General features: G+C 46.1%; 1 protein-coding gene across 1 annotated transcript; it reads right to left on the bottom strand.

Moving 5' to 3' along the window:
* Window positions 1–11,065: 11,065 nt before the first annotated feature.
* LOC137634214 (uncharacterized) lies at window positions 11,066–11,863 on the bottom strand. Its single transcript, XM_068366485.1, has one exon. The coding sequence runs from the start codon at window positions 11,861–11,863 to the stop codon at window positions 11,066–11,068; it is 798 nt and encodes a 265-aa protein (XP_068222586.1).
* Between the last annotated feature and the right edge of the window lie 1,439 nt (window positions 11,864–13,302).

Genomic DNA, 13,302 nt, shown 5'->3' with positions numbered 1-13,302 from the left:
CCTGTTAAGGACTGTGTCCCTCCTCCTCAGGACCCAGTTTGCCATCTGGGTCAGTGACTGGAACGGGAGGAACTTCATCGCTTTCCCCCCCAAACGGATAAGTTCTTGCAGTAGGGCTTGGTTCTCTGGTACTGAAAGGTCGTGTGCTAGTTGGAACCTCCCAATATCTTGGGAGGTGTCCTCCATCATGGCGGCCTCCGCTTGCGAGAAGACCACTGGGGCAGTAAGGCTCCTTTCATCGGTATTGCCCTGGTTCAAGGTTGCGACGGCTTCTTCTAAAGTGCGGGGCCCTGAATGACGACCGTCCAGCACATAGAACTTCTTCTGGGTCCTTAGTCCAGGCAGGAGCTTGAAGGACCCTTGGGCTCTTGGGGAGTTCTTAAACCCCACAACAAACCGGTCGACATGTTCCATGCCCAGGGCTATGTCAGGCGCTAGGGGTAGGGTCAAGGATGGCTTCTGCTGCACCGGATAGTCCACCATCCTTTCCAAAACCGAAAGCCAACCCTGCTCTGATGAAGGTTGCGGCTCGTCCAGCTGTGATGGTGCCGTATTAGGGCTAGGACCTTCCTATATGAGGACACCTCATCCAGGGAACACTCGCCGGTGTCCAACAATTCTTCTACCACCTGAACCTCCGTGTCGGTAGCATCTTCGAACACGGAGGGATCCGTGGGAGCAGACGTATCCATTCCTTCCTGCCGGGTTGATGGAGCGGCTGCCTCCGTCACGGATGGAGCCGCCGGGGTGGGGTAGCCGTCATGGGTCTACCCCCTCCTGTGGAAATCCGTGGAGAACTACTTTTCAGTTGTGCCAGCAGCTGTTTCCACAACTTGGACGGAGCCGGTGCAACAAAGGGCATGGGAGCCGTGCTGCTGGGTCTCATCCGCGGCTGCCCCCGCAGGACGGATGGAGCCGGTGACTTGCCGGGCAAGGACAAGGGAAAGTGTGCCAACAGCTGCACCCGACGGGTGGATGGAGCTGAAGAGCAGCTCCAGCGGCCACCGAGGCAGGCACTGGAGCGGCAGCCGCACTGCTCAACCCACAAGGGGGATAAGCCACTCTGATGTACTTCCTCCTGGAGGAATTTTTCTTCTTGCTCCTTCTCCTCGTGGTCTTAGCCTTCTTCCTCACAGGGCCTGCGTAAGAGCTATAGGATGAGCTATAGGACGAGGAACTATCCGAAGAAGATGAAGAAGAGGAGGAGCTGTCGGAGTCCTCCGTATCTTCCACTACCAATCTCCGGGCCCGTGGTCTAGCTACCGGGGTGACGGGCTGCATGAAGTCTGACAGAAGAGGCGCTGAGGGCGCCGGGGGCGTGCGAAGTGCACCTCGAGAGGCAAACCAGCCCTCAAACTCCTCTTCTTGCCGCATGGGGGACCTGAAGGGCGTCCTTGGCGCTGTCCACACAATGGAGTCATGGTCCGAAGAGCACGTGGTCCTCCTTTCTTTGTCGCAGCCACCCCCAGAACCCGCTGTACCTGTAAAACACTGCCATGATGGGGGGTTAGGAACTGTGTCAGGCCTCCCCCACACCGGGTCTTCACTGGAGACGGGTCCTGCGGGCACCAGAACCTCGTCCACAGCACACACTTCTGCCACACTAGCAGAGCCCCCACTCGTCTGCGTACGCCCCACACAGTCAGCATCCCCGATATCAGACTCATGGGGAACAACAATGGGCCCTTTCCCCGCAACGGACTTACCTCGTCCCCTACTCTGGGTAGGGGAAGGTGAAAGAGAACCTCTCTCCGAAGGCGCTGAGGGCGACGTCAAAGGCGAGCTGATGTCCGCCTTCTTGGGAGACCGTTTGGGCGCCTTCTTCTTTTTCGTAGCAAATAAGGTCCACTGCAACTCCGGCCAAGACTCACACTCCTGACACGTGGATGCAGGGGACCACTTATTGCCTCTACACGAGGAGCACAGCGTGTGCGGGTCGACATCAGGCTTGGACAGCCAAGCCCCGCAAGACTTACCAGCTTTGGGCCCGGGACAACGACGCTGAGATTCCATACTGGAAAACCGGAACACGCAAGCAACACAAGCAACACAAGGAAAGGATAGGGAACACAAAGGGAACACGTGGTGCAAAAAAGGATGGGGAACACAATGGAACACGTGGTACACAAAGGCGGGTCAGACGGGATGTGAGAGAGAGCGGCGAGATGTGATCTACACCGCGACCAGACGCTTACTGACGACTCAGACCTAGCAGCGCACTCTCGCAAGCTGACCCTGGGTCACCTCAGGGCGAGTATCCATCCGCCCCAGAGCGCCCCGACAAAGGTAACGAAGATAGGGGGAACTACGCAAAATTCTTGGTCGGTTAGGGAGGAGATCCCAGATACTCCAAAGAAAGTAGTTCGAGGTAAGTACTCCGTGTTGGAACAAATATATTTATATACATACATATGTATATACACATATATATGTATATAAAGTACACACACACACACACATATATATATATATATATATATATATATATATATATATATATACTGTATATATATATATATATATATATATATATATATATATATATATATATTTGAGTATATATATATATATATATATATATGCTATTTATTTATATATATATATATATATATATATATATATATGTGTGTGTGTGTGTGTGTGTGTATTTGCAGTGGATATTCGAAATGTCAAATGATAACAGAATGAAATACGGGAACTTAATTTGTTAACATTTTAATGCTTTCACTAACAAAAACGCCCCTTTGCTGTCTTTGATTCGCTCAAGTTGGAGAAGACTCGGCTCATTTCGTAGAAGTAGTAAGAAAAGCAACACCTTGTCTGTTTTGTCATGGGAACGATAGAGACATCTGACGAAAGATTTCCCCCGAGTGTCCGCGTTCTTTTGATTCTCACTGTACATCAAACAAGGTTTCAACCTGACCATGTTACTGATATTTTCAAGTTTCTTAGACGAGAACGAAAGTTGTATGAATCCATTTGAATGCATTAAACTTATAACAGTTTCCTCCTTATATTGTTAAGGACAACTAACTTCCCGTAAAAGCAAGATTTGCTATCAACTTCTTTTAGGTAATTAGTATCTGAACATAAAATCCAAGGACAGGTCTATACATAGAATGGGTTATTTCTATGGTAATGTGCAATCTGCTACCTGCATAAAATTCAGCACCTTGAGGTATTTTGCATTATGTCTAATTTGATAGAATTACGTTATGAAAAATCACTATGGTTCTACATAGACAAATTCATTATTTCTTTTATATTATGATGTAATATTTTCGTCAAGAAATTTATCTGAATTTAACAGCGGGTTTAAGGTCATTTTTACCCAAGGTAATTTTTGAGGTAAGTTGTACGAAATTATTATTATTACTATTATGATTATTATTATAATTATAATTATTATTACTACTGTATCATTAATAATAATAATAATAATAATAATAATAATAATAATAATAATAATAATAATAATAATAATGTCTAGTATCAACAACTAATCTATAGCATTACTAGCATTTCAGTAAGATCTTGAAGAAATTAACTTTACCTTTCCTGGGGAAGTGAATTGAAATAGATTTTTTTTTTTAGAATATTTTAATGTTATAAATAATGAAAGACATAAAAAATATGTACCGTAATAGCTGTTTTCGGCATGATAATGGATTTCTGAATGAAAAGGTGAAATTCACTTAAATCTTGAAAGTTTCATGGCTAAAGAAATCAAGAAAGATACTCATATCAGAGTCGAGTTGCCATGGAGTCATAAACTCTGCGCGATCAACACATACGGCATTGGTAGTTAAGCGCAATAATACTGGACTGAACCATTCTTTAAAAAATAAATGTTAAGACATGAAATTTACTGACATTTGGGAGTGCTTAAACATTTCTCCATTTGGGAGGCAAGTCGTTCTATTGAATGTTATTATTATTATTATTATTATTATTATTATTAGTAGTAGTAGTAGTAGTAGTAGTAGTAGTAGTAGTAGTATTATTATCATATCTTTATAAATTGCTAAGCTACAACCCTAGTTGGAAAAGCAGAATGCTATAAGCCCAGGGGCTCCAACAGGGAAAATAGCCTAGTGAGGAAAGGAAACAAGGAAAAAGAAAATATTTTAAGAACAATAACATTAAAATAAATATTTGCTATATAAACTATAAAAACTTCAACAATACACGAGGAAGAGAAATAAGATAGAATAGTGTGCCCGAGTGTACCCTCAAGCAAGAGAACTCTAACCCAAGACAGTGGAAGTCATGGTACAGAGGTTATGGCACTACCCAAGACTAGAGAACAATGGTTTGATTTTGGAGTGTCTTTCTCCTAGAAGAGGTGCTTCCTATAGCTAACAATATTTTCTACCTCACCTAAGTCTTCTTAAGATGAAAATAATAGGACTAAGACTGCAAAAGAAAACCATTACTATCAGGGTAAAAAAAAAAAATATAATGTATTTCAAGATTATTTTTCTACGACAATGAATACAGACGTCTCAAATGCACGGAAAATAAATAATGAATTACGAAGCATTAAACAAATAATTTCAAACTATCATTCCATCTGTTTCTCGCTTGAAAGAAAGTTAAAACACAAGGAAAGAGGAGTGTCAAAGCTTTCGGGGAATTCCACAATGATCGTCGGTCCTTTCCTACGAGGCAAGAACAGGTTACAGGTTCCATTAAGAAACGTTGCCTCCTTGAATTACAAATGATTATATTCCCTTTAGTTTATTTGAAAGAAATGGATATCTTCTTCACACGGACTTGCTTGCTTTCTCTTGAAAATGTAGATTTTACTTTTCTCAAACTATTCATAATCAGCAAATGAGTTATTCATGAAATATAATAATGCAATGGGAATAATATATCTAAAACAATTAATGTAACTATATAGTCGTTATATTATTGTGTTGATCATCATTCCTGCGCACATTTATGATACATGATTACCATAATATGTAAATATACATTATGTCTGCATCATATGGTCATTAAACTCAATTCGTCCAATACAAACAATACTAAGTTAACGGTTTCTGTTTTTAGCCTTTCTCGTCAGACTTCCGTATACCCTGATAATAAAACTTACTCATATCGTTCTCTCTATATTATTAGTTTCATATTCCAGTTCCGCATGACTTTATTTTCACCATTCCCATTCTCCACGACAAAGGATGCCGGATAACTCCTAATCAATCAACAAATCTTCATGTCAACTGAGTATGCATCTTCAAACCTTTTCCTATCAGATAAATAGCAACGTACACTTATTGAACATACAATCTTTTTTTCCGGAAAGCATAGAGTAAATAATTACTTATCTGCTCACAAAGTTGACACGAGTCTCTCGATAGCTTATCTAGTATCAATCTAACATTGTAGTCTATCTTAATTTGTTTATTTTTCACAGTTTCACTTGCATTGTTTATGCTTTACTTCACCGTCTTCTACATTAGGATGGTTTCCCTATTAAACCCCTTTCACTAGTAGCATTAAGTTTTACCAATCTGGGTTGCAGCTTGGTTTATATCAATAATAATCATTATAAGCAAACAGCTTACTATTAAGTATTCATTTATTATTTTTTTCTGAGTTCATCAAATTCTTTAGGAGATGAAAATTATTCGTTCAATGAACTTCTAGTATGTGATTAAATCTTATCTCGCTTATGATTAAAATGTCCGATAACTCTTTTCAGATATTTACTTTGCGGCTAACTAAAAACTGTTTAGTTATCATATTTTTTCTCACTATTACTTCTAATTCTTGCATAATCTAACCTAAATCCTACATGTGAAGAAAATGACGAACACGTCAGATTATAATCATGAAATTGTCGAAAACAAATTAATTTAATCATTGCCAAATATACCTAGAATACATGATAAATAACTTTTATAGAAATTTTCACTCTACAAAAACTTAGGGCTCACAACTACACGAAGTCCTAATTGACGAGAATTATTATTAAATATTAAAGTCGTGATTTCATGTTGGTGTAAGGAAAGTGCAAAGGAATTTCCTGATAAAAATATAAAATTCTTAGTAATTTGTATTTTTCCTAGTATACTTACCACGGACTACTCTCGCAGGAGTTACTCTTTAGTTTAAACTTGGGACCAGAAAATTTTTCCCCCAACCAGGACTCCATTCCAGGCGAGAGGCATAAGGCCTCAGACTGGTAATATGCCCCAGGGTATGTTCCCTGCGCAAAGCGATCTTCCAATGTCTTTGACTCACAATGCACCAAGAAGAAGGCCGTGTCAGGCCTGATAAGGACAGGGCAAAGGTCGCCATTCGTACTCGAACCAGGTACCACCGTTGTCTCAGTGCCAGCTATTTCCGAGAACTAGCAGGGTAGGTAGGGTGGGACATAACTTCGAGAGTAGTCCGTGGTAAGTATGCTAGGAAAAATACAAATTACTAAGAATTTTATATTTGTTCCGATGCATTGTAACCACGGACTACTCTCTCAGGAGATTTAGGCTTAGGAGGTGGGAACTGAAACAAGGAAGGGGCGGAAGACAAGGTGATATGGAAGGCCTGTTGGGGAAAAAACTTCAAGAAACCTGCAATAACACTCACCCAAGTTGGGGGACATCCATCGACGTAGAACTGTCATACATGCCATGTACCTGGAGAGGGGGGTATGGAACTCACCGCGTCTCCCACCTCGGACGTTAACACTGTGTGCAAGTCGTGGCATTAAATCCCCAGTTGTGCCACCACGATGGGGCCGAGTCTGTACTCATCGCAAGATACTAAGGAGCAGTCTTTCAGGTAATGGGAAGTTAAGGTGTTCTGTCTCTTCCACACACCTGCTTTAAGAACTTGTGCCACTGACATATTCGTAGAAAAGGCCATCGATGTACAGATGAACCTGATATCATGGGGTGTGACAGACGAGGGTGCCGGCTTGCCCTTCGCTACATACGCCCTTCGAATTACCTCCCTGAGCCAGTAGGAAATAGTGTTCTTCGAAATCGCCTTCCTCACTTTACCCGTAGAGACAAACAGGTGTTTCATGGCGGGCCTTAAGCGGGACGTCGATCCCAGGTACTTTCGAAGAGCCCTAACCGGACACAGCAGAAGGTCCTCTGAGTCATCTGACTTAGGGATGGCTGGGATCACCACCTCCAAGAACCTTGGATCTGAGACCGCTGGGTTCTGGGTCTTGGCTACGAAGGAGGGCACAAAGGTTAGGATTGCCTCCTTCCAGTCGATGGAGTGACTAATGTTAGCTGCCAGCCCATGCAATTTGCCCATCTTTTAGAAGAGGCCAGGGCGAGGAGGATCACAGTCTTCAGGGTCAATTCTCTGTCCAGGGACTGCCGCAAGGGCTCGAACGGTGGTTTCTTGAGGGAGTCCAAGACCAAGAGGACATCCCACTCCGGAGCCATCAAGGAGTGAGGAGGGCAGGACTGCTCAAAACTCTTGATAAGCATGGACAGTTGCCTGGAACCACCCAGGTCTATTCCTTTCAACCACGCGTCCTGTCCCAACGCAGCTCTGACCCCTGATGGATGGCACCGACATGTTCCTATCTAAGCGTAGGTGAACCAAGTAATCTGCTATTGTCGGGATGGAGGCTCCTATGGGCTTATGGTCGTTCTTTCGGCACCACTTGTAGAACCCTAGCCATTTAGCTTGGTATATGGCCCTCGAAGAGGAGCGGAAGCAGCCCGTCATCTGGGAGGCCGGCCTTGGGGAGAATCCTTTCCTCGTCAGGAGGCGCTCGATAACCTCCACGCGTGAAGAGATAGGTTTCTGAGCCCCTCGTGAAACTTCAGAAAGTGAAACTGCCTGAGAAGATCTCCTCTGATGGGAAGGGGCCACGGCTGGGCCCCAGCTAGGTCTCGTAGGTCGGGGAACCACTCCTTTTCCGGCCACCAGGGGGCGATTAGAGTCAGCTGAGCCCCTTTGTAAGTCCTTAGTCTGTTTAGGGTCTGCCGCAGGAGCACGAATGGAGGGAACGCATAGGCATCCAGGCCGTCCCACGGATGTTGAAAGGCGTCTTCCATGACTGCTGTTGGATCCGGGACTAGGGAGCAAAACACTGGTAGTTTGGCGTTCAGCCTGGTTGCAAAGAGGTCCAGGGAGGGAGACCCCCACCTTGCTATGATACTCCTTGCTACTTCTGAATGAAGGGACCACTCGGTGCCTAGGACTTGGCCTCTCCTGCTCAAGCCGTCTGCCACCACGTTACTTTTTCCCGGAATGAATCTCACCGTCAGGGTAGTCCCATTTCCCTCGGCCCAGGTTAGAATCTCCTCCGTCAGATCCTGTAGAAGACGAGACCTCAGACCGCCCTGTTTCTTGATATAGGCGACCATTGTGGAGTTGTCCGACATTAGGGAGATTTTTCTGCCGCTGACTTCGTCCGCCAAGGACAGTAGGGCCCTCTGTGCTGCCAGGAGTTCTAGCTCGTTTATGTGGAGGGTCTTCTCCTCCTCGCTCCACAGACCCGATACTGAGTTGTCCTGCAGGTGGGCTCCCCAGCCCTCCTTGAACGCGTCTGTGAATAGTAGTACCTCCGGAGGAGAGTCCAGGAGGGATACCCCCGCCAGTGTATTCTTCTTGTCCAGCCACCACTGGAGAGCCTCCCTGGATGTCTGCAATAGGGAGAGCTCCTTTGTATTTTCATGTCCCACTGGATTAGACGTAGTCGTATCCTGCCCAGAGGGACCAACTTTTCCAAGGACACCAGGTGACCCACGAGCCTCTGTCACTGATGAAGGTTGGCCATTTCCCCCCTGAGGAACAGTTGACTGACTTCTTCCAGGCGTTCGAGCCTCTCTGACGTGGGGAAGGCCTTGGCTTGGACTGAACATAAATCCATTCCCAGGTACACTGTCCTCGTGGAGGGAGATAGTTGGTACTTCTCCCAGTTCACGACAATCCCCAACTCGTTTCCATAATTCCACCAACTTGTCCCTCTGCTTGATGAGGAGCCAGTCGTCTAGGTACGTCAAGAGCCTGATACCCCTCTCGTGGGTTCAACGCGACACCAGGGTAAAGACCTTCGTGAACACTTGGGGGGGGGGGGGGCTGTGGAGAGACCGAAGCAGAGGGTGCACAACTGGAAGACCTCTTCTCCCCACTTGAACTTGAGGAACTTCCTGCTGGAGGGGTGTACTGGGATTTGGAAATAGACGTCCTTTAGGTCTATGGACAGCATGAAGTCGGCATGCCTGATAGCAGCCAGGATAGTGCGAGGGGTTTCCATATTGAAAGGTGTCTTCCTGATGAATTTGTTGAGGGAGGAAAGGTCTATCACCGGTCTCCAACCTCCTGTGGTTTTCTCCACCAGGAAGAGCCGACTGAAGAACCCCAATTCTTGTAGGGGTGCTCGTTGGACAGCGCCTTTCTGTAGTAACCCGCAGATCTCCTCTCCTAAGGCCAATCTCCTGGCCTTGACCTTGGGGGTAGTAGTCTGGGCTTGTGTGCCCATTATTAACGGGGGTAGGTCGTCCTCGAAGGGCAATCTGTACCCATCGTGAAGGACTTGAACAGTCCATAGGTCCGCACCCTGGGTAGCCCATGCTTTCCACCAATAATTGAGGCATCCCCCACTAAAGGGAGCATGGAAGAGGGGGGCCTCTCTTCCTACTTCCTCCTAGGGAACTTGTTGCTGCGTGGTCATCGGTTCTGTCCAAACCCCTGCCAACCGTTAGGAGGGGCGCTTCTGCCTGGGGTGGAGGAGGGCTGCGGGTGTCTGAACCAGCCTGAAGTGGTGGGAGCCTGTGGAGAGGGAGGCGGAGGCCTGTTAACTGCTGTAGGAGGCCTTGGTCTGAGAGCCTCCCTACTCCCATGATTATGATGTCTGGAAGAGGAGCTGGAGGCCCTGTGGAGAACGGCATTCTTGTTGTCCATCTTCCACTTATCGAGGGCTTCTTCAATTAACCTGTCATCAAACAGCGCCTCGTTTGACAACGGCGAGTTTCGTAGGTTCCTTATTTCCCTCGAGGGAAGCCTCCTTGGCATCCTGTGAAGAACTGTGTCCCTCCTACGAAGGACAATGTGGGAAGCTGCTACCAGGGACTGTTCCGCTGGGAAGGAGATGGCCCTCCCTCCTGACATTACAAGTTCCATAAACTGTTCCTTGGCCTGGTCCGACCAACCCGGCTATTGCAGAGTCAAGGAACCCATGGCGTTGGACCTGTACGCGAGGAGACAGAGAATGAAGACCACAGTGCTGACTTGAGGGCGACGATCTCCTGGATAGAAAAGGCTACCGAACCCCCGGTAACCCTATCCTCCAATAATCCTGGGGAGAGGGATGCCGAGTCTGTGGGAAATCCTGAGGGGCGTAAAATCTTCGATGCCTTACCCTCGAGTAAGGCAACAACTTCATTGACCCCGAGGCCTTCAGAGAATTCTTGGTTTCGGCGACGGCCGCACTAATCTTCCCCAGCTTTCTGCCCAGAGATGGGGCCAAGGGGAGAGACATAGAGGGACGAGCTTCTCAAAGGATGCGAAACTGCTCCTCCAAGAAAGAAACTTCCCCTGGAGGAACAACAGTGGCTGGCTCCGGCAGGTTATTGAGGTGCCTGATGAGTGCCAACACCCTGGAGAAGGAGAAGGAGTCTTCCACCAAAGGGTCCTCTTCTGCCAGACCCTCCAATGACTGGTGGGCATCGTTTCTGATGAGTCTCCCCTCCGGAGGTCCTGTCCACGAAGGGGAGGATGAGCCCTGGGTAGAGCCCCCAGGTGGAGACTCTGCTCTACGCCCAATTGATGAGGCGTGAGGGTCTAGGGGACCTCTATAACCTTGGGAGCCCCTTGAAGAATTTGATGACTGGCAACTGCCTGCCGCATCCTCTAGCCTTCTCTTCTTGGGGTCGGGGTCCACCAATACCGATGAGAGAGGGGGAGAATGCGTTAGGGTCCCCGAAGAGTGTGTTCCTGCCCCCTTCTCTTCTTCTCTCCCTCGCCTATAGCCCTGCGAGGGAGGCTGGAATGATGACGGGGGCATCCCGTGAAGGGTTTGTTCTTCCAAAGACGGCAAAGGATCCTTTGTAGGAGACCTGAACGGAGTCCTTGGAGAGTCTCCTCAGTGTTCCTGATCACAAGGGGAAGGATCCGAGAAAAGGTCGCTCTGATGTAAGTGAGGGGTGGCTTCCGATGATGGGGTGGCAGTCGCCGGTTTGGCAGAGGCGGGGGCCGCTGGGTTGGAGAAGGCAGCAGGCCAAGATGGCGGTGCAGCGGCGTGAGCCGATGAGGAGGCGGCAGGCCAAGATGGCGGCGCGGCGGCGTGAGCCGATGAGGAGGCCTGTGAGGCAGTTCTAATAGATGGCGCTGGCGGCTGAGGGGGTGTCCGGTATCCCCGAGACTGCCATGCGATAAGGGGAGGCGGTGCGCATGTGTGGGCAGGCCAAGATGGCGGCTCTGGCGGCTGGTCGGAGCGCACCATGTGTGAGACACGTGGGGCGGTCGACTCGCTTATCATGTCGATCTTTTCCTCCAATCTCCCGAGAAGGGATATGAGCGCCGAACTCACTGAAGGGGACAGTAGGGGAGGGGCCAATAACAACGGGGAGTCCGGTCGAATCGGCGTTGTCCCTTCTCTCTCGTTGATCTGTTGTAGCGATGGCAATATCGACAGAAGGAAAGGAATTACCGAAGAACAGCTCGACGAAGGTCTCGAACCATTGTCTTTCTTTGAGGAAGAACGTTCCTTTTTTCCTTTCTTTTTCCTCTTCGTGGCCATAAGAGCCCATTGGGTTTCAGACCACTCAATACACTCACTACATGTATATCTCTGGGTACAGGCACGACCATGACACGAGGTACACAAAGAATGGGGATCAATTTCCAAATGTGAAAGGAAAGCTGAAACACGCTTTCCCATTCACACCGGGACAACGACGTTGAACACGAGTGTTATCCATCTCAACACAAACACTATGCACACACAATAAGCGAAAACGCAAACGCAGGTCACAGTTTAAGTCGCGAGCGGAAACTATAGGTCTACACAGGTCAACGACCAGAGTACGAATGGTGACCTTTGCCGTCCTTATCAGGCCTGACATGGCCTTCTTCTTGTTGCATTGTGGGTCAAAGACATTGGAAGGTCGCTTTGCGCAGGGAATATACCCTGGGGCATATTACCGGCCTGAGACCTTATGCCTCTCGCCTGGAATAGAGTCCTGTTGGGGGAAAAATTTTCTGGTCTCAAGCTTAAACTAAAGAGTAACTCCTGAGAGAGTAGTCCGTGGTTACAATGCATCGGAACAAGTAAATATTAAACAGAAAATACAATAACAATTAATGGTGGAATTGATATTAAGCACAAAATTAATAAAAATTGGCCTAATGATTACCAAAAGAAACTAGATTACACTATGAATACAGTTAAAAAAATATAAAATAAGCTTAAATAGAATATACTCATAAAAAATATTTTGGACAAACTTGTTTATATATCACCAAGCAGCACTTGAGTAATCAAGATTCTTTGTAATATAATCCCAGTAGAATTTCAACTTGTTTCATATAAGAGTAAATGTGAGTTGAGCCGATAACTTAACCTTCCACTGATCTATTTCCATATCTTGCAGATATTTTTCCCTGTTGGAGCCCTTGGGCTTATAGCATCTTGCTTTTCCAACTAGGGTTGTAGCTTAGCTAATAATAATAATAATAATAATAATAATAATAATAATAATAATAATAATAATAATACTGTACAGTATCCTAAATTGACTTGGTACAACCTTAAAGATAAGGCAAGTCTATCGTATTTCATTATTATCTCCGCCAAAGATGTTGGGAGGAGGTTATGTTTCCGAGTTGGCTTATTCATTTATTTATTCATTTGTCTGCGTGTGTCTGTGGACAGGATTAGGTCCAAACTACTCAACAGAATTTGACGAAATTTTTACCACAGATAGATCTCACGCCATGGACGACTCCATAAAATTTTGGAGACGATCCAGATCCGAATTTGCATTTTTCGTTACTTTAAAGATAACGCCAAAAAAAATTAGGGATTTTGACGAACTTTCCGTCTTAGATATATCTTAGGCCATGGACGACCCTATTAAATTTTGGAAATAATCCGGGTTATAAACTCCAGCCGGGTTATTAATTTATTTATTTTTGAGTGTGTGTCTGTGGACATGATTACGTTAAAACGACTGTACGGATTTCGACCAAATTTTCATCACAGATAATTCTTAGGTCATGGACGACCCCATCAAAGTTTGTTGATGATCCGGATCCGAATCCGGATTCTATATTCGGATTTGCAATTTTTGCCATATTAAAGATAACGTCAAAACAAAT

Source organism: Palaemon carinicauda, chromosome 44 (genome assembly GCF_036898095.1).
Source record: "Palaemon carinicauda isolate YSFRI2023 chromosome 44, ASM3689809v2, whole genome shotgun sequence".
Lineage (NCBI taxonomy): Eukaryota > Metazoa > Arthropoda > Malacostraca > Decapoda > Palaemonidae > Palaemon > Palaemon carinicauda.
The sequence above is the reverse complement of the archived record's forward strand: the minus strand, read 5'-3'. Positions and strand labels throughout refer to the sequence as shown.